At 40.5% G+C, this 20624-nt stretch overlaps 1 protein-coding gene across 2 annotated transcripts in view; it reads left to right on the forward strand.

The window, feature by feature from the left end:
• SVEP1 (sushi, von Willebrand factor type A, EGF and pentraxin domain containing 1) overlaps positions 1-20624 on the forward strand; it is a 142276-nt gene that overhangs the window by 84178 nt on the left and 37474 nt on the right. For both annotated transcript variants that reach the window (XM_067553209.1, XM_067553210.1), the window contains exons 29-37: positions 2908-3031; positions 3565-3735; positions 5238-5411; positions 7201-7320; positions 8262-8438; positions 11853-11937; positions 13710-13901; positions 15823-15990; positions 18273-18945. In XM_067553209.1, the coding sequence (XP_067409310.1) occupies positions 2908-3031; positions 3565-3735; positions 5238-5411; positions 7201-7320; positions 8262-8438; positions 11853-11937; positions 13710-13901; positions 15823-15990; positions 18273-18945 (1884 nt within the window). The remainder of the gene's footprint in view (positions 1-2907; positions 3032-3564; positions 3736-5237; positions 5412-7200; positions 7321-8261; positions 8439-11852; positions 11938-13709; positions 13902-15822; positions 15991-18272; positions 18946-20624) is intronic.

A 20624-nucleotide genomic window follows, 5' to 3' on the forward strand; every position in this document is an offset into this window, starting at 1 on the left:
CCTCCTTGGGCTGCTTTTCCTTATTCTTCACAATTTTTAATCCGATTTTGCATGTGGCCATAGAAAACATTTCTTTTGCACCAGGGAATTACTAGAGTCACTCTCCAGCACAACCGTGGAATTCTCTAGTTCAGTTATCAACATGTTTTCTTCATTAAATAACCATTTTCCTTCAGCAGGGTACTTCTGCCCTTCATATTAGAGGGATGGAAGCCCTTAATTTTTTTTTTACTTCACATTTGGCTTCTGTCGGGCATTTATCACTTTAAACAGCTCCTTGGCCAAGAGCAATGCTTCTGTCTCAGGCCAGCTAGCGAGAGCTGTAATATGCTGAACCAGGGCCTTTGCCGTGAGGTTATGGCATTACATTTTGTATAAGGGATTTTAGACTATATTCCAGGAACTGATTTAATTTCTTTTCCTGTGAACCACAGTGAAATTGGTGAAGGCTGATTCCAAGACTTTATTTTCCACTTTCTTCACTCTGCTATCTAATCAGCCCAGGTTTTATCAGTTTTTTTTTTTAAAGCCCATAAATACCCTTGCTTTTAAAGAGAGTTAAAAATCTTTCTGTGTGTACAACAGAACCATAGCCTCTCCTGCAAGATGATGCAGTCCGCACACTAGGTCCATGTTTGTCTAACATGGCATCCCATGGCCACAAACCTATCTACATGTTTTTCTTCTGCAAAAGCACTTCATCTCAGCGACTGCATAGTTTAAAGTACTGTGCAGGCTGGGTCCTCTAGCCCCAAATCACTTCTGTTTGGTGACTAATGCCCTATATTTACAATTTCATTGAAAGGAAAGGACACAGAAAATAAATCAATCCTCTGTCCAACATTTATCAGGCATGTACAGATCACAACATCAAATTTTAACTTTTTTGAGTGCTCATGCCTCGTGAGGAAAACACCCATTAAACCAATATATATCCTTCTGCCACATTGTACCGGGATGCATGGCTTACAGTGCAGCATTGTCTGTACTATACACTTGATTAGGGTATACAGAGCACTTTTCTCGGGGCTGTATATATCTACTTGGCTACTGAACTGCGAGGAGAAAAGAGAGGTATATTATTAATGTGTTATTAACAGAAATCCATCAGTGAAGAGAACAAAACTTGCATAAAGAGTTTTCAAGATAGTCAGATGACCTCCAGTTCACTGTGCTCTGGAAAGCGTTGTGATTTCCCCCTGGTATCACCCAGTTGCTGGTTTCTAGGTCTTTAAAATATCGGTTGTCAAATTCTGATCTCTCACTGTCAGAGCCACCTTGCCCTCTCCTGTAGAAAGACAGTTTGCTCAGGTTTTCAATGCACCACTGCAGCTGTGGCAATTCTAACATGGTGCAGAGTAAAGGTCTTCTGTATTCCATTGCTGTTCCATAACAAATCTTCCCATCAGAAGCAATCCACTACTAGCCTGTTATGCTTTCCGTCAGCTTAACACAGTGAAGCACACGCTCCCATTGCTGAGTACTGAATGGAATGCTGAAATGCACCATCTGTGCATTCTTTCTATATACCTCCCTTACATATTTCCTGATGGTCATAACTATAGTTATATGGCTCAAAATACTGTCATGCCTACATCCTCCATAGGATAACCATGACTGTTCTCATTAGCCAGGTTTAATCTATTGGATATACATTCTGGTCATGATTTTGTTATTGTCTCATTACGTGATGGAGCTATGATACATGACTTTGTTGCCTTCAGTTACAAATGCTTGGAACTGGAAAATCTGACATTTCAAAATTAGTTTTCATTCTAAATCAGAAAGAAATGCTGCAATTTCTCATAATTTTGATTCAAAATGTTAAGTTTTGATACTGTCAAAACATAATATATTGTAAAATATTAAATATAATGAATATAATATAATATTAAATGTAATATATATTTATAAATATAAGATCAGTATCTTGATAGAATATGAAAGTTCAAATATGTATCAAAATGTTTCAAAAGTAGAAAATCAAAACTAAATGTTTTTAAACTTATCACAATTAAATGAGAAAGTCAAAATGATTTGTTTTGACTTTTCCCCATTGAAAATTTTGTCAAAATCGACATGTTCACACAAAAGATTGCAATTTGACTAAACTGCATTTTGTATAGAAAACTATTCCAACAAAAAATTTTCATCCAGCACGGTATATATCCATCCTCTAACAACATAGCAGTTCTTTTACCCAATTCCACATCAAATGCTTGCTTAGATAGGGCCCAATCCTGCTTCCAGTTAATTCCCATTAACTTTGGTATGTGCAAAATCTGGCCCTTAATGTTTTCAAGAGTCATATAACAGCCTGGTTTTATTTAAGGAATTCAGAAAACTTGTGTCCTGGAAACAAGGAATTGTCTTTTTTTAAAGCTTCATGTTGTGTTTTTTGTCCTAAAAATTAGAAGAAATAAAAGTATTTCAGGACCATCACTCTTCTAAATTCACCCCCATTGTTTCTAATGGTAAAAGTTTCCCTTTACAAATACTTGAGATAATCTAGTCGGATTTTTTCCTTCATCTGCTTTTAACCTGTTAGGTAAATACACCGTTCTGCCAAATAGAGATACAGCGAGGCGTTTAAATTAGCATGTTTCATATATCACCTGTAGGACAATACTCTTCTGTTAGATCCACCCAGTATTAAACTGCTTCAGTATTCTACCATTGCACGGATGCCAAGAGGTGATCCAGACAAATAAGGGGAGCGAAATACCTATGAGTTTGCTCAAAAAGCCCAGTCAACTCATGGAAAGACTCTCATTGACTTGGTGGGCTTTGGACCTAATTCTAGGTTCAGTATTGCAGATATGAGAGGAAACTTTTGTTCACATTCTTTTATTACAAAGCTGTCTGTTAGTTAGCAAACTCTATCTAACCATGTGTTTTGAACCTTAGGTAAAATCCCTGGCTACTTCTTGTCCAGAAGAACTGCAAAAAGGCAATGTATTGGCCTGGCCCGATTTCCTGCCTGGGGTTGTTGGAAGAGTGAAGATAGATCACAGGAGCATATTTTGTGCTGGTTAGAACTTTATCTCCTAGAAGTGTTTTTGTTCCGAGTAACAACACAGTAATACTGTTTATAAGGTTAAAGGTGCAGTATTGTGACCCCTGTCCTACTAGCCTTGAATGAATTATTTTGATAATTTAATGGTTGGAACATTCAGTCTTCATTCTTAAAATTCCATTGTTTTGTAACAAAAGTTCATTGGAATCTCAAACAGAGATTTATGGCTTCCTGTACTGAGATGTTGAAAGAGTTATGATTGATGATATTGGGTCAAATGGAGGATTGTTCCACTCATTCACACTAATAATATTTTAATATATTATGGTATCTTTTTGTTTCCTCCCTTTGTGTGGAAATATTTTTGTTCATATATGTTACTGTAGTGAATCTCTTTGAATCTGGTTAAAATATATACATTATCTAATATAATACTTTCCAAGAATATCACTCCCAGATATACACGCACAGCATCACAGATATTTAAAGAACAAATACATTTGTTTTGATTCAAGGCTACCTCTGTTGTGTGTGCGTTTTGTCCTCAGATTGTCCATCCTTAGAAGGATCCATACCTCATCTGCGGGCCTCATCGACCGATTTAAAGCCAGGGTCAAAAGTGAGCCTTTCCTGTGATCCAGGCTTCCAAATAGTGGGGAACTCTGTCCAGCACTGTCTAAACTTGGGACAGTGGACTCGACCTCTTCCCCGCTGTGAAAGTGAGTGAGTGGATTGTGTGAGCAAATTGCATCTGCAGGCTGTTGTGCTATCCGTCACAGACCAGGCTTAGGAAAACCTGGCTTCTGTTTGGATACATTTAAAACAAGGGCTCCTAAAAATGTAACACAGACCTGATGATTTATCTAATGTCTCACAGCTGGCCAAGTCTTGCCCCTTAGGTCATAAGCAAACTTGGAAAAAAGCTTAACAAATCAATTCTATCTGACTTCTTTCTCAGCAGTGATGAGACTGACGCAGCCATGTGGCAAAATTCTGCTACTACTGACCTTTGATTTCATAGTGTTCAGGGAGGAAGTGTGGTGCAGAAGATAGGGCATTGGACTGGAACACAGCAGAGTGGATTTGATTCGTAGCCCTGCCACTGACTTATTGTGTGACCTTGGGCAAATCACTTCACCTCCCTGTCCCTCGATTTTTCCATCTGTAAAATGGGGATAATTATGCTTCCTTTCTTTGTAAAGCATTTAGAGATCTATGGATGAAAAGTGCAACATAGGCCTGATCCAAAGCTCATTGGAGTCCGTAAGGATCTTTCCATTGACTTCAGTGATCTTTGAATCGGGCTCAATGAGAGCTGGGTTGTTACTATTAGCTTGACCCACTGGGAGTCATTTCTTCCTTATTGCTGTCAAAAGACTTCCACAAGGCTTGTGTGATCTTCCCCTCACATTTTTCCTTTGGTATTGTCATTCATGAAGTTGACGGAAGTTCCATTTAACTGTGGTAGTTACGTGGCTTCCGTCACCATGGTATCAAGCACCTCGCAATCTCCTGTGAGGTAGGGAAGTGCTGTTATGCCAATTTTACAGACAAGCGACTGAGCCACAAGAGAGACTAAGGGCCAGATTTCTAAAAATATGCGCAGGCACGTAGCTCCCATTGCAGTCTGACCTTAAGTGACTTGTCCAAGTGTCACACCTTGTGGCAGAGTAGGGAATTGAATCCAGATTTTAAAAAAGCCCCCATAACTGGAAATGATTAGCAGCCTTGTTGGCTGAGCCTGAGATTCCCTCTCAATTTTAGGCCCATCCCTTATGTAACCAAGTTGAGACACATTGACTAGGCCTTTTTGCGGCTAGTGTTGAACTTATTCTGTGGATAAACAGAGGACTTCAGCCTGCAGGGCTGTCGGGCCTTCACCTGTATGAATATTCTATTCACATACACACATTTGCAGATGCAGAGAAAATGTATTAATCCTCAGAGTCTCTTTCACCCCAGTCTTCACTGTGCGTTTCTTATTCACAAGCCATCACTAGAAAACCCGAGCTGTGTGCTGACAGTGGCAGGCAAAGCTAAACTTTAAGGGACAAAATCATCCCTTATATAGTTCTTTGAGTTCAGTAGAGCTACATCAGGCATGTATTTAGCTCTAAGGTTTCTTCGGGAGTTGTCCTAGCTGTGCTGGTAGCAAGAGGTGATTCGTGGAATGTGTCTGATCTGCTAACGCGTTTTTACTTTCTTCTTGCCTGTGGTGTAGGGATCAGCTGTGGCGTGCCCCCACCTTTAGAAAATGGATTTTATTCTGCTGAAGACTTCTTTGCGGGAAGCACGGTTACCTACCAGTGCAATAATGGCTACTATTTGTTGGGGGATTCAAGGATGTTCTGCACTGACAGTGGAAGCTGGAATGGCATCTCGCCATCTTGCCTTGGTGAGATATGTCACATCCATGGCTGCATTATTGATGTTACTGGCTAAATCCTGCTCTTCTTCCTCTCCCAAAACTGCCATTGACTTCAGTGGCAGTTTGGCATTAGTCAGACTTGCAAGATATGGCCCAGTGTGGTTTGCATTTGAATTATTTGTTTATTTTATTTAAACTTTTATAGCACTCTTCTCACACTTTAGGTTCATTAAGGCATTAAAAAAGTCCACGTTAATAGCAAAGCTGAAGATCTTCCAATCCAAAGTAAGCGCCCTTTATAGCATGACCTCCATTGCATAGCACAGCCTCCAACAGACTCCTTTACAACCTCAAAGCTGATCTCGCCCCATCTGTTGGTCTAGCCACTCACTATTCTCTCCCTCACAGAAAAAGTCTGTGAAAACAGGTCCATTTTATAACAGGTCCTAAAGTTCACCATATCTGGGCTCTGCCAAAACCTTGCACGGTTTCTGGAGGACTCAGAACCCAAGCCATAAAATGTTAGAAGCATTTTCTATCCACTTTGCACTTTGACACATATGTAAGCTGGCTACCATGTATGCAAGACAGTGGAAATTAGACTCCCCATATGTTTTTCTCTTCAAAATTTTTCATCTCCATGCACTAATGTGAAATACCTTTTCTGTTTAGAATTATTGTTTGTATTGGATTGTTTGGTTAAATGGTTGAGAATAAGTACACATGCCTAAGGAGTAAACAGCCCTATTTCTGTTTGTTTGTTGCTCGCTCGCTCCAGTTTTATTGCACAGTTTGCAGAAAATTAGATAAATGCTTTGCTCACAATAACCACAGCAATGAATTTGCATTTATGGAGCCCATGCAACATCTGTTCTATTGAGTAGTTTGTAATGAAGAGTTGTCCTGCCCCAAAAGGGTCTGGTTTATATAAGGAATAATCCCTGATGCTGGGGATTTTTCAGCAAGATAGTTTTGAACTGTTCCCTACACTGTATAACTCATTGTATACATACCAAGTATGGTTCTACACAGTAGAAAGCCAATGATTAGAAGAGGAAATGAAACAAACTGGGGAGGGGGTGTCTCTTTTGTTGGATTGTTGCTACAGTGCCTAGCATAATGGACCCAGATCTTTGATAGAAATGTATAATTACGCTTAGTATTGATGTGAATGACAACAGTGCCTACGAACCTGTATCTCATTTTAACCTTTCCAATATCAGACAACTCCAAACATCTTAGCAGACTTCTAATGTAGTAACAGTCTATTCAACACAGACTGAACTCTGTGTGTGTTTTATGGTCAAAGTTCTTACCTTATGGGCTAAGCAATTATGTCCTCCATTTTACAGATGAGGAAGCTGAAACTTAAAGAGGGATTACAGTAGATTTTAGAGTGAAAGAGTCCTTGCTCCTATCCTTTTGCCCACACCATTAGAGTACTCCCTCTGTCAGTATGAACTAAAATGCCTATTCATTTGCCATCCTGGAAACAAAATAATTGGCATAATAGGACATTTCCTGGACTCAGTGGGAGTATTGCCTGAGCATGGAGTAATGAACTGTTTCCAGTTTCCCCGCGTGTTTGCAATCTTTTATTTTACACTAAATTAACTGTTTGCATAAATAGTCCATATTATTATTCAATTTTTATTTCCACTGTTACAGTGCATTAGAGAAGTGATTGAGTTAATGGTGGGTTTTTAATAATGTCATTTAAAATGATTCTGCCATACATTTAGAGTGATGTAAATTGAAAGTGATGTTCATTACAAATACTTCCCTTAGGGCATTTTTTTTTTTTTTTTTTTGGTAGATGTCGATGAATGTGCTGTTGGATCAGATTGCGATGAGCATGCTTCTTGCCTTAATACAAATGGGTCCTATGTATGTACTTGCATCCCTCCTTATACAGGAGATGGCAAAAAATGTGCAGGTAATGAGATAAGATTTTCAACTATCTGGGGATGGGAAAGGAGACATACTCTCCCTTTGTAGATTAAGTGACTCTTTGTGGTAAAGGGATGGTGGGTAAAAAAAATAACCAACTTCTTTCTTGTAACCTGAGCACATTTGCTTTAGAAATCACGAGACAATCGACTTGGATCCCCACACTCACATTTTTATAGCATCACTCGTCAGAGTAGACCTGCACTTTCAAATGCACAAAGAACTACGTAAGATGTAGGTGCCTAAATATGGATTGGGGTCAGGGCCCCTACATGCGGGAGGGGAAGAGTACACTTTACCGGGGCCTGGAGGCCCTGGGGAGCCCGGCCCAGGCTGCAACCCCCATTACCATGAGAAAAAAAATGTTCATGGCTCATGAGATTGTATGTATGGGATGAGAGATTGTGGTATGTGTGTGGAAGGGGCCTGTGTTACAAGTTTGTACGGGGCCCAAAAAAATTATGCTTGGGCCCTGGTTGGGGTCCCTAACTTCAGGCACCGAAGTTTGAAATTTTTGACCTAAGTATCTTGCCTAAGATCAAATGCCAGCACAGTGGTAGATTTGAAAATAGATAGGTCACCTGACTCACAGTCCAGTGTTGTAAATGTTGGACTGCACCGCCTCCCGCCGAGGGGAAAAATGTAGTTGGATCCAGGTAATGATACCAGTTCAGTACCAGTGCAAGAGGGCTCAACCGCACCGAAACTAGTTCAAGATTACAAAGGACCCAGCTTACATCAAAAACAGAGAAAAGCCGAGGAGATTCTTAAAAAATACATAGAGGTATTTTTCACTGTTCCATTGTATGTGATTTTCACAAAATGCCCAGATAAAAGTCACTCAATTTGTTTATAAGCACTAATGTTTAGTGATGCCACAGTGCTTGTTATTAGTACGCTCTGTTCATGTTATTTCTGCTTTCACAGAACCAGTAAAATGCAAGAATCCGGGAAATCTAGAAAATGGTCATTCTTATGGTGACAGTTACAGTGTTGGTGGTGAAGTTACTTTCTCCTGTGAAGAGGGTTTCCAGTTGATAGGTGCGTCTAGAGTCACATGTTTGCAGTCTGGAAGATGGAGCCACCTGATACCATATTGTGAAGGTATTGTTCTTGGGGACTGCTGTGTGCTTATTGTGGTGTGCCTCATAAAAGAAAATTCAACAATTGGTGTTAGAGCACAGTGGAGGAAAAGAAGGCATTGGAATGGTTTTCTATGTAGAGATGGATGGATCATTAGAAAAACCTCTTCAGCATCAGGTATAGAGATGGGGCATAGTCCCAATTATCCACCTACAGTTAATCAAACGTTTGGTTAACTGAAGGTGGGTGGTGTCCCAGAAACAATGTATCACTTCCCGCTTAACAATAACAACAATATGCTAAGAGAGCAAAGGTCCGCAGCGTTGGCTTAATTCCAGGCATCTAAAAACTCCATGGGTTTATTACTGATCCCGTACACCCAGGTTAATTGTAGAAGACTGGCTGGCCAATGTCCCCGCTTGACCTCAAGTCTGCTCTAGGTCTTGATGTGTGGACTTCAGTCCTCTCAAGGCCAGTTCTCAATTATACATCCCTATTGCTGATCACCTTATGCTCGGTAGTCGGCACTGGCAATGCATGTGAAAAGCCTCCTGATGTCTTGTTTAAGCAATGTCCATGTTTTGGATCCATGAAAGAGGATCAGAAGTTTGGAGGTTTGATAAATCCGTACATTTGTATATAATTTCACCTTCTTTTGGCGGCAGACACTATGCAAGTCCTGAGGCTACTAAACTGATTCTCCTTAGGGTGTCTGGCAATCGATGACAATTTCCCGCCTAAATAGATGATATCTTCCACTACTTCCACACTTTGTCTGGCAGCACAGATGTCTTGTATCACATCTTTGCGCCAACACTCTGAATTTTTGTTTTTGCCCAACAAATCCTTAGTCCAAAGGCAGTTGCCATGTGCTGGAATCTTTCTAGTGCATCTTTAATATCGTTTGCATCCTGATTGAAGAGGACGACATCATCTGCATAGTCCAAGTCAGTAAAAGAAGTTGAACCGACAATTACACTGTTATTTGCAGAGACATGTTCAAGGAGCCAATCCACTGCACAGCAGAATAGGACACAGCCCTGCTTCACCAGGAGGTCCAGCTCCTTCCTCATCCAGCCATTGTTGTATATCCAGGTTTCCCAATGGATATCTAAGTGCCTGAACCAACTGCCAGTGATGGTAATATTATGAGAAGCAGAAAGGGAGAGAAATATCACAGAGTTGTCATTTATTGCTCCATAGCAAAATGGCCCAAGAATAATCTCAAAGCCATTTCTGGGACAACTTGGTGTAGCATTCATATCTGCAAGTATAATAAGTTCATCATGTGGCAGAACAGATTGCATCACTGCTGCTGGGTGCCGAGAGAATACATCTGTATTAGCATCTGTCGCCTTCTTGGTGGAAGTGTAGGCTACGGTGATGGACAGTTGCCCATGGCAATGCATCAATCTAGCTTATAGTGGTCAATCAGAAATAGGGTGCCCCATTGGGAGTAATGTATTAGAGGGTGGGTGAGTCCCACCCCGTTTATGTGTCTCTTTCCTCCAGAGTACCGTAGACATGTATCCTCTGCGGAATGTTGATCATTCTTCACAAGTCTTGCCTTGGCTATCCCAGCAACTGCCGTGTTGCATCTTTTCAACTCTAGGGCAAACGAAGCCTGGCACCCAACCTCCTTTAGAGTTAGTACATTCCAGGTGGCAAATCTAACGGATTTTCTCAAATCAGTCATTATGGAGTCCAGCCTAAAGCATGGATTGTGTTTTATCAGATGCCTCTTGATTCGCGCTATCTCCTGGGGACAGGAGAGATGTAGAGTGGTGATTTTATTTGGGGCACCAGCCCCCCTTCCCAGAATGCCTCGCACATGAAGCAGATGGTTTTGAAGTCATAGCTTGTCTGCCTTCACCACTGTTTGGGATGTATTTTCCCTTCTCCATTGGGTCTGCCATTGGCCTTTTCACATAACCTTGAGCAGGGGCCTTTATTGGATCCTCCCAGCTGGAGTCAGTCAGAACTGAGGCTCGCATTGGCAGGGGCAACCCCACCCTGGTGTAGCGCAGCAAATAATGCTTCCCTCTCCGCTTCCCACACGCTTACACAAAATCCAGCATTTCCAGAGGCTGCAACTGTCTTCAAACCTTGGAGGGAGGAGGGGGAATGAGGTGATCCTTTCTCCTACAGCTCCTCTGTTTAAAGTGTACCCTCTAGGATCTGTGAGAAAGTTATAACTTACATCAAGCCAGGTATTATTTGCTTAATAATCAGAATTTATCCTCCCAAGATGCCTGCTTTCCTCACCATTTTTTCCCTTGCTTTAACCCACACTGTACTCCTGAAGGTCCTGTGGCCCAGTGGTCAGCCAGCACAAAGAAGCCCACCACTGCTTCGCCTTCATCCAAGGAATCACTTGAGCAGTGTGAAGCATCTGGGCACCAGTCCTCCTATGCTTCCACATCCCTAAGGGCTGGCCACTTTTCCTGAAATGCCGTTTGTAAAAGGACACTGTCCAATTAATTGTGATGCAAAATTTAAAATAAAAAAATATCCAGTGGAAACAGCTGTCTTTTAATAAACATTCCTCTTGGACTTGGGGCTCGAAACCCCCAAACACTACAGCATTGAAAGCAAATAAATATAAACAAAAATGACACTGACTTCACTGATTGGCATTATCCAAGCTCAGAAATATACAAAGAGCATAAATGGTGATGAGTAAATTGGATAGTCTACAATTCTTTCACTTGCTGTACTAGATGGTTTTATTAGTAAAATAGGTAAAGGAATGTGTTTGTCTTCAATATTTGTCTTGACACAAAAGATTTACACTTTAAAAATAATTTATCTAGACCAGCCATTCAGTAGACAGTAAGACCCCAATTCAGCAAAGCACATAAACACGTACTAACTTTAAGCAGCTGATTATTCCCACCCTTATTCAGCAGAGCATGCTTTTGAAGTTAAGCACATGTGTAAGCATTTTGCTTGATAGAGACAAAGTGCTTTTCTGAATTGGTGCCCAAACTGCTGACTACAAAAATCTGCCTGTCCTATTGCCAGTACCTCTGTTTTCAAAAAGCACTAGTGTGTCAAAACAGACACTCTGGACAGTAGCACTGAGTAAGGTTTTATTTTAGGCAATGAAGCTTCTGCTTGCCTAGATAATATTTTCTTAAAGGATGATCCAACTTCTTGTTCCTAAATTAGGAGAAAAGTGTGACATGAAAGCAAATAAGATGTTTCCAATAATGTATTAATAAAGCTCTAGTAAAATCAATTACTCCTTGAAGAACAGATCCTGCTTCCCTGACTCAGGCAAGTCCCTCCTCTGTCCTCACTGCAAGTACGTGTGTGAATAAGGCCAACAGGAGTCAGCCCTGGGTAGGAATTTCCACAGAAAATAGAATGTTCTTGTCTTTATCTTGGACGTGTGCTGTCTAAACAACTGTTTTTGATGTTTTCTCTTTAAAGCTGTATCCTGTGGTAGTCCGGTTATTCCAGAAAATGGTGCCATTGAGGGCTCAAATTTTACTTATGGCAATAAGGTGCTGTACAGGTAGGAGATTCGTTGTGTTTGGAGCAGTAGTGTAGTAATTCAAATTCTGGATGCAAATGAAAAAAACAACTGGATTTAAGAAGAGAATAACAAGTTGGGGGGGGGAGGTAATGGAACAATGAACAGAATCCACCCAAAAACTCACTCATTAACCCTTTCATGGGTTTCACAAATTATACAATACTAGGTTGCATTTATTTTAATACACTGAGTAGGAAATGAATACTGCTGACCACTGTACCTGGACAGCCATTCTTTAGTTTGTAGTCAATATACAGTGTTTTATTTATTCCACATAATGGGCTGTATATTAACAAAGCCCTTGAAATAATCTTAATTAGGTACGGCAGAGTGGGCACCATTAAACACTCCCCATTCACCAGCCCAGAAACTCAGCTAGCCCAGTATCTTCCTGTATTGTTATTTTTTAACTTGTATTGTGGTGGCATCTAGGAACCCTAGTCACAGACCCAGACCTCATTGCGCTAGGTGCTGTGCAAACACAAATCCAAAATAGGTCCCTGCTTCAAAGTGCTTACAATCTAAGTATAAGACAAAAGACAACAGGTGGAGACCGACAGACAGATGGGAGAGCAAGAGGAAACAGTGTAACAATATTAGCCAGCATGATTGACTGTGGTCTCAACACACTAGCTGCCTAATGATTGTCAAATTTTTGTAAGCATCATGTTAAAGAAGAGCTATAAGAAGGTGTTTGAATGCTCAGGATGGAAGATATCACAGAAGTCACTGCAGAATAGGAAATGTTGTGTTTTTAATAGTGTCCACTGTACATACTGTAAAAGACACATAAATACTAATCAGAACAGTGGAGCAGTCATATTTTGTTCTGCAGATTTGGGTACAAAACCTAATGTTTTTGTGAAAATTTGGCAAATTGGGCTCATGGGTAAATTTTTCCCAGAGAAACTGCTTTTTTAATGAAATCTCTTTGTTTGGTATTTCTACAATTCTGAATTAAAATATTCAGCATTAGATCAAATACTGTTCCATCCATACTGTCTCCTGGGACATGGAGTGTAAATCCATCCTTCCACCACAGGCCAGAAGGATGGTGAAGGGACTTGAGGACACATCCTCAAGGTAGGGAGAGGATAGTTAAAGTCTGAAGCCACACTGCCCCTCGGTGCTGTTGTCCTTTGCATTCTATTCAGGCAAAAGCCTGCAAGACCTCACAGACCTAGGCTGCATTTTTCCAAAGAGGCTAGGCGACTTAGGAGTCTAAGTTCCATTTTGAAACATGAATTGGGCACTTTGAAGCCTAAGTCTCATTGGAAGTCTGTGGAACTTAGGCTCTTAAGTGTCTAAGTCACTTTTGTAAATGGGACTTAGGCGTCTAAATCACTTAGGTGATTTATGAAAATTTGACCCCTAGAAATTGCACAGATTTTTAGTAGGATGAGGAAGAGTTTACCCATGAGCCCAATTTGCCAAATTTTCACAAAAACATTAGGTTTTGTATCCAAATCTGCAGAGCAAAGTATGATTTCCTTAGCCACATGGGGGGGAAAAATCTTTGGTCTACAAAACCATCTTAGATCTCTGAGAATATTTAAGTTGACGCCACAGGTGCCTTTGCATAAAACTGGTGAAAGCTTGGCTGTTCACCAGTGCGGCCAACTTTTTTCCATTGCACTACTCCTGTGCGCTCTGTAATGTATGTAGGAGGGAGGGAGAAAAGGGATGCTTTGGGAGACTCCTACATGAACAAGGCGTATGTCTTTTATAGTGATGTTCTTCTTTGAATGCAGATGTAACAAAGGATACAATCTGATGGGCGAAAAGGAAACATTGTGCCTTCCTAGCGGTGCTTGGACTCATGCTCCTCCTCCTTGTGAAATAGTAACATGTCCGAGACCACGGGACATAAACAATGGAGAATACACACTGAGTGGCCTGACATACCTTTCTACTGCATCGTACACATGTGACAGTGGATACAGGTAAAGGCTGTAGAGTCAAGTCACATGCAGTCAAAGTAAATATTTTGCTGGAATAGCTAATTCATGTCTGATGAAGATAATGTGAGATGAACCCTGAGTACAATGATAGATTTAAGGTTGTTTTCATCTTTGAGGTACTTTCTGTGTTTCACACAAAATGCCAACACTTTTGCAGGAAGGCCGTGCAGCATCAGTCATCTTACTAACGTTTAATTCATTCTCTTTATCACCAAGCTGTAAAGCGCGTTTCAAACATATGGAAATTAACCCAATATAAGAATTATATTTAAAAGTTCTTATTTACATCTGAAAGGCTACAGTACACTTAATTAGCTTTTAATGTTTATGCAAGATTATTTTTATTATTAATTTACAGTGATTTTAAAATGCTAGCAAAAACAGACCTTCTGTAAATTAAAGGGACTGATATAGCCATTCTAATGAATGAACAAAATCAGTATAACAGTGATTTATTTTAAGCTTGTGTTTTCATTTTACATTTCTAGATTGAGCCTGGGGTAAACAGACAATTAAAAATTAATAAACCCCATTACATTAAAAGAAATAGTCTTAATCATGTTACCTACTGTGTAAATTAAAAAATCCTTAATATTGGCTATATCTGTGGCAAACACACATATATTGACATATATACATGTTCTGGGCCTAATTCGCCTCTGCCTCTCACTGAGTGCAAATAGGTGTTAAAAGGTAACACTGGTGTAAGTGAATAGAGAATTCTGATTTGATAGTGTTTTACGAATACTTTGTGCTCACTTTCAGTCAGTGTAAATGACTACTTAAGCTACAACACAGGCTAGAATCAGGCCCTATAGCTACGGTACAGGCTCAGTTCTAACTTGGGCATAACTGCTGCTAAAGTAAATGGAAGCTTTGTGTACATCTGCAGAATGAGACCAACCAGACAATATATGTCATATAGATCATGGTTTCTTTTATATCTGAAATCTGTTACATGAAATTACAGTTAATGTATAGTGTTGTTTCACAAATGCCAGTTCCATCAATGTATTTTGAAGGCTCTTTTGTATAGTATGGATAAATTTTTTTTATTCCTGCATAAAGCCTAAATAATTGGGCTTTTTGTGGCCTTCCTGCCAGGGTGCTTGGAAGATGAACTCCACCATTCCCTTTTGCGGTCACCAGTCCAGCCAATGACCCCTCACACCACACCCTTTATGCTGGGTGTCTTGGCCTCTGGGTCTGTGCAAGCCTGGATCCAGTCCCTTCTGTAGTCCACTTGACATACATGCTCCTTTTTACACCGGCATGTTCCAAGCCCGTGCAGAGCCCATCTACTTGGCAGCGCCCCACACCTTACGTGCAGTGTCCACTTTGTGCATATCTCTTTGTGTTACTGTAGCTAAAGAAACCAAAAGATTAGCTAACTTCTAAGATCTTTAGTCCTTTCTTCAGCCAGCAAAAACCTTTAACATAGTAAAGGGAATGAATGACTTTTTTGAAAACATCAACATTTTCCTTGGTCTTTTGGGTGAATCAAGTTTCAGAGTTCTGCAGACAGACAGCGTGGTGGTGGTATATAAATAAATAACCCAGTTCAAACATTGATGGTCCAGTCTCACAGTTCACAGGTGGGCAAAACTACCATTTGCTTCAATGGGAGTTTTATATGCATAAGTGGAGCAATCCAGACCAGAATAGGCTCTGTCAGCTTTCTCCTCCAGTAGTTCTGATCGCCTGCTGTTCTGACAAAGTTAGCCATGTATTTTGTGAACAGAGGGTAAAATCCTGGCTCCGGTGAAGGCAGTGGCAGATTTCCCTGTGACCTCACTGAGGCTAGGATTACAGCCAGAAGATGTTTGCAAGGAGCTCCCTGCTTCTGTCCCCATCCCCATGCAAACTGTGGTTACAGACTAATAATAACCTTTTATTCTCTTAGCCTACAGGGTCCCCCAGTACTTGTGTGTGAAGCTTCGGCTAACTGGAACAGCATACCACCAACCTGCAAAATTGTCTCTTGTGGCCCCCCTCCTGCCATCAAAGAATCCGTAATCAGTGGGAATAACTTCACTTTTGGCAACACAATCACTTATCTGTGTAAGGAAGGGTATGTAGATTAGCACTATTAGAATAAAACCCGCAATGAGTAAAAATTGTCAAGACACACAGTTGCCAGTTGCTCACTCGCTATAAGGCTGTGTGCTAAAAGCTACTCTCTGATGTCACATGCTCTTAAGAACATGACTGTTTTACAAATGCTCATTCATTCATTATTGGGTCAGTTGTAACCAGAGGGAAATGAAAGGTGATTGACAGTTTTTATGAAGTGGAAAGTTTGTACGTGTCACAAACAGCCCATTTGTCAGGTTTCACAAGCTACCTAGAGTTAGAGTGGCTACATCCTTGAATGGGAGAGCTATGGGAAAATCAGGTTGCTGAAGGCAGTAATACTGGTGATTCTTTCCCTCTAGTCGCTGTTGAAACAGTGCTCCAGTGTGGTGTGATGCAGGAGGTGCCATATTTCAGAGGAGACCTATTGTAAAACCAAGGATCCTATGGCTCCTTTCATTAGAGTAATAATAAAATAAATAGTGCTTATTTCATCAGTAAAGCTCAAAGCGCTTAATATATCTATCCTCACAACACCCCTGGGAGGAAGGGCAGTGCTATTATCCCCATTTTACAGATGCGGAACTGAGGCACAGAGATGCTAAGTGACTTGCACAAGAACACACAGGAAGTCCATGGTGGAGCAGGGAATTGTGCTCAGTTCACCCAGATGCTAGGCTGTGCCCTAACCACTGGACCGCCTTCCTCCTACTAGAGAGCAGGGGATATTAACCCTGGTGTCAAGGCCAAATTCTAATGACATTCCGCCTTCCTGAATATCTCTCTGCAATTTCAGCTGTGCAGTGTCCTCCTTCACTTTCTGTCGGTGTAGTATTTCTATGCATTTTTAAATATATGCCATATTGCATTGCAGAGGCCGTTGCAAAGTGCTACAAAGAATTGCTCGCACGTGCTTAATTTTCCACACTGTGAGGAGTGCCGTTGAAGTCAGTAGAATTACTCAGTGCATAAAGTTAAGCACACACATTGAGTCTTTGCAAGTTCAGGGCCCACGTTCGTAGAGCATTTTGTTCTCCTTCTTGATGAAAGGAACGAAATAAATGTACAATCATTCGCCTTCCAAGTGGAGATTTTCAACATAATGTGTCATATAATTAACTTAAATTCTTGGTTTTCTTTTTCTTAAATGTGCTTAGACTCAAAATGCTTTGTTACTTACGGTACAGTATTTTAAACAGGTCAGCTAAAAAGCATTTAAAGAAAATGACTGTCACCTGTATGGAAATGAACATGATGGATCATATTAAAATTGGCAATTCTATGTGCTTTTTTCCTTGGAATCCCAACCAACAGTGTCTGAAAATAAATATTGCAGACAAGTCAAAGTACTTTTACAGATATGGCCAGCAAAATCTAAACAGTCAGTTTCCAGCCCTCAGCTGCAAAGATTCATCAGAGACTTCCTCAATGAGTTATTGTTCATCCTCATTTTGTATGAACACACCACAGAAAATGGCAAGCTTTTAAAAAAAACTCGCAGACAACACGTTATGTGTTTAAACAGCTGCAGTTTAAGTGGGACAATTGGCAGCATGAAGTGCTGCTTGTGATCAAATCACAGAGAGTGATTAGCTAAGTATAATATTACCCAATGACTACATATTAAAATTGCGTATTTGTAAAGGATTAGAAACAAATTACATGTTGTGCTGAATTTAAAAAGTATTTCCATTTATATATGTTGGTGGTTTCTTATGGGGAAGTCATTACCAAATGACAATACATCCATTAACCACAACAATATGTTTAGCTAACTAGCTTAGGGTTTTGTACTGATACCTATTTCCATAGTATTTGAGTACTTCATAGGTCAATTAGATTGGCATCGCAAGAACCCCACTGGACTTCTTGGAGTCTTCAACTCTTCTTCTTTCTCTACTTATAAGAAGGTCTGCTTGGAGGAGGAATTTTTGGTTTTTGGTTTGTTTTGGTGGTGAAGGGCGATTGTTATTGTAAATGTTGTCCTGGTTGTAGTGGAAAAGCTTTGCCAAAGTGTAAAGTCTTGCTGTGTGCCCAGATGGGCTGAATAGCTAACCTATTTCTCCATAGATAATCAACGTACAGGTTTTTCTATAGCATCCCTTGACGCAGTAGCTAAGCAGTAAACAGTCAGACTAGAGTTGCATGCTGTTTTCTAAAGTGGACCCTTCCTGGTTCTAGGAAGTTCTGCTTAGAGAGTTTTCCAGGGTGTGTGGGGTGGTTTAACACTTCATTTATCAGTCTAACTCCATATGTTATTGGTCTTTTCCCAATCTACAGCTACACATTAATTGGCCCTGACACAATAGAATGCTTAGCCAGTGGTGAGTGGAGCACAAGTCACCAGCAGTGCCTGGCTGTTTCCTGTGATGAGCCTCCCCATGTGGAACACGCTTCTCCAGAGAGCGCCCATCGGTTGTTTGGAGATATAGCTTATTACTACTGCTCAGATGGCTACAGCTTGGCGGACAATTCCAAGCTGTTTTGCAATGCCCAAGGGAAGTGGGTGCCTCCTGCTGGCATGGAGATGCCCCGCTGCATTGCTGATTTTTGTGAGAGGCCACCCACAGTGTCGTACAGCATCCTGGAATCCGTTAATAAAGTGAAGTTTCCTGCCGGTGTGGTCGTGAGCTTCAAGTGCATGGAAGGTTTTGTCCTAAACACTTCTGCTAAGATTGAGTGCAGTAGAGGTGGCCAGTGGAATCCTTCTCCTTTGACTATCCAATGCATCCCGGTTCGCTGTGGGGAACCGCCGAGTATTAGAAACGGCTATGCAAGTGGAGCCAACTACAGTTTTGGAGCAGTGGTGGCTTACAGCTGCAACAAAGGGTTCTATATCAAAGGAGAAAAGAAAAGGACATGTGAGGCCACAGGAGACTGGAGCGGCAATATACCTACCTGCCATCCGGTGTCTTGTGGAGAACCACCCAAGCTTGAAAATGGATTCGTTGAGGTATGATAAAGGTTTTCCAGGCTGCTTGCTGTGCTGGCAAAGTTGAGGTGTCTTAAAGATGCCCACTAAAGTTGACGTAGGATGTAAGCAGAATTGATAAGCAAAGAAATGATGGAGATGGCCTTGTATCAGAATTAGGCTTCGCAAAAACACAAGCAGTTTAACAGAATTTCCTATTATGAGCAAGGATTTGATATAGGGAACTCAGAGTTCCTATGACATTCAATAAAGCACTCCCCACATTGATATTCCTCATGTCTCACTGCCTATCTGTCCTCTCCAGTCCGTGGGCCATTTCCCACTGCTCCCTAGAGATCTATCTAGGTGCTATAAGTAGCTCACAAACCTTGCTCTTTTTGTGCTTACTGCCAGAAACATCTGATTTGAAATAAACAGATAACTTTGGGATGCTTTCTTCCTTTTGGATGCACACACAGCTCCTTCTGAGGGCAGAATTTGGCCTAACTGTCAAATTAAGTTGAAATAAATAAAAAAAAGCTAGAAGTCAATAACCTCATCAGAGCTAACAGATGTAATGAATGCAGCTTTTCTCTTATTATCATATCCGTGTTCTACTCTGATGTACAAAGAAATGTTTTCAAGTTAACTTCATGGGGATGAAGGGAGAGAGAGGAGATCAATTTTTTTTTTTTTTTTTTTTTTTTTAAGATTGTTTCAATTTTAAGTATTCTTTTTCTTCTGAACTGTCTGAATATAGGATTTCCCATCCTTCTGTAATTCTAGCCACCGAGGCTTCTTGGTCTACTGTGAATTATTTTTTATTTCATCCTACTTCTCATGAGGATTGCCAAAGGTAATAGTCATTATTTGTGCTTAGAATCATACATGCTTAATGGAAGACATCCTATAGTTCATGTGTATCACTCCATCAGTCTTCAGCTGCTTAGATTGCTCTTTTTTCTATTTCAGAACAAATTTTCAAATGTGCACATCTGAACTGAGCCTACAGAATTTGCATGTGCTCCAGTAGTATGCGCAGAATCCATAACTATACATGCAGAGTAGTTGGGCATGCAAGTGAAAAGGATAATGGCATGCATAAATATAGATACGTATGCTAAACTCTTTTGCACATGAGATAGCCATTAACTGCTCAGGCATGTGATTTGCACGAACACAATGGGTTTTGCAGGTACACATTTTTTTGCTTTTCAAATCCATCAGAATTGAGGCTGGAGGGGGAACAAACATCCTCTCTCCAGGAGTAAGGTTGCAGTAATAAGCTATAGAAAGAGTGGGAAGGGTACATCTAAAAAATCAAGATTCCAAGAGTGAAACCTTGCAACATGAAACTCCTGCCTGTTACCACTGAATTCTGATTGTAGCACAGCGGCCCACATGTAAATGGATTTAAAGAACAACATTCTGTGCTGTCCACCCACATATTGAAGGAAGCAGGGCTGACAATGGCAAGAGAGTTCCAATAGGAGAAGCTGAGAGAGCATAATGGACCTAGAACCATTTTAACTGCTTCCTTAAGGGAACAAACTCTTCTTATAATTACTTGTTTTCTTTCTCTTGTGAAGACCAGTTACAGGGAGTGGCTAAATCAGCTATAAAAATGAAACTCGTTCATTAGTGCATTCTTATTTCAGTTTGTTGAATTATTATTATGTATATTATCAGTAATACTGTTTTTCTACCATGATAAGTATGCG

The sequence above is a fragment of the Emydura macquarii genome, unplaced genomic scaffold (genome assembly GCF_026122565.2).
Source record: "Emydura macquarii macquarii isolate MOO-44397 ecotype Brisbane River unplaced genomic scaffold, CSIRO-AGI_Emac_v2 contig_1451, whole genome shotgun sequence".
NCBI lineage: Eukaryota > Metazoa > Chordata > Testudines > Chelidae > Emydura > Emydura macquarii.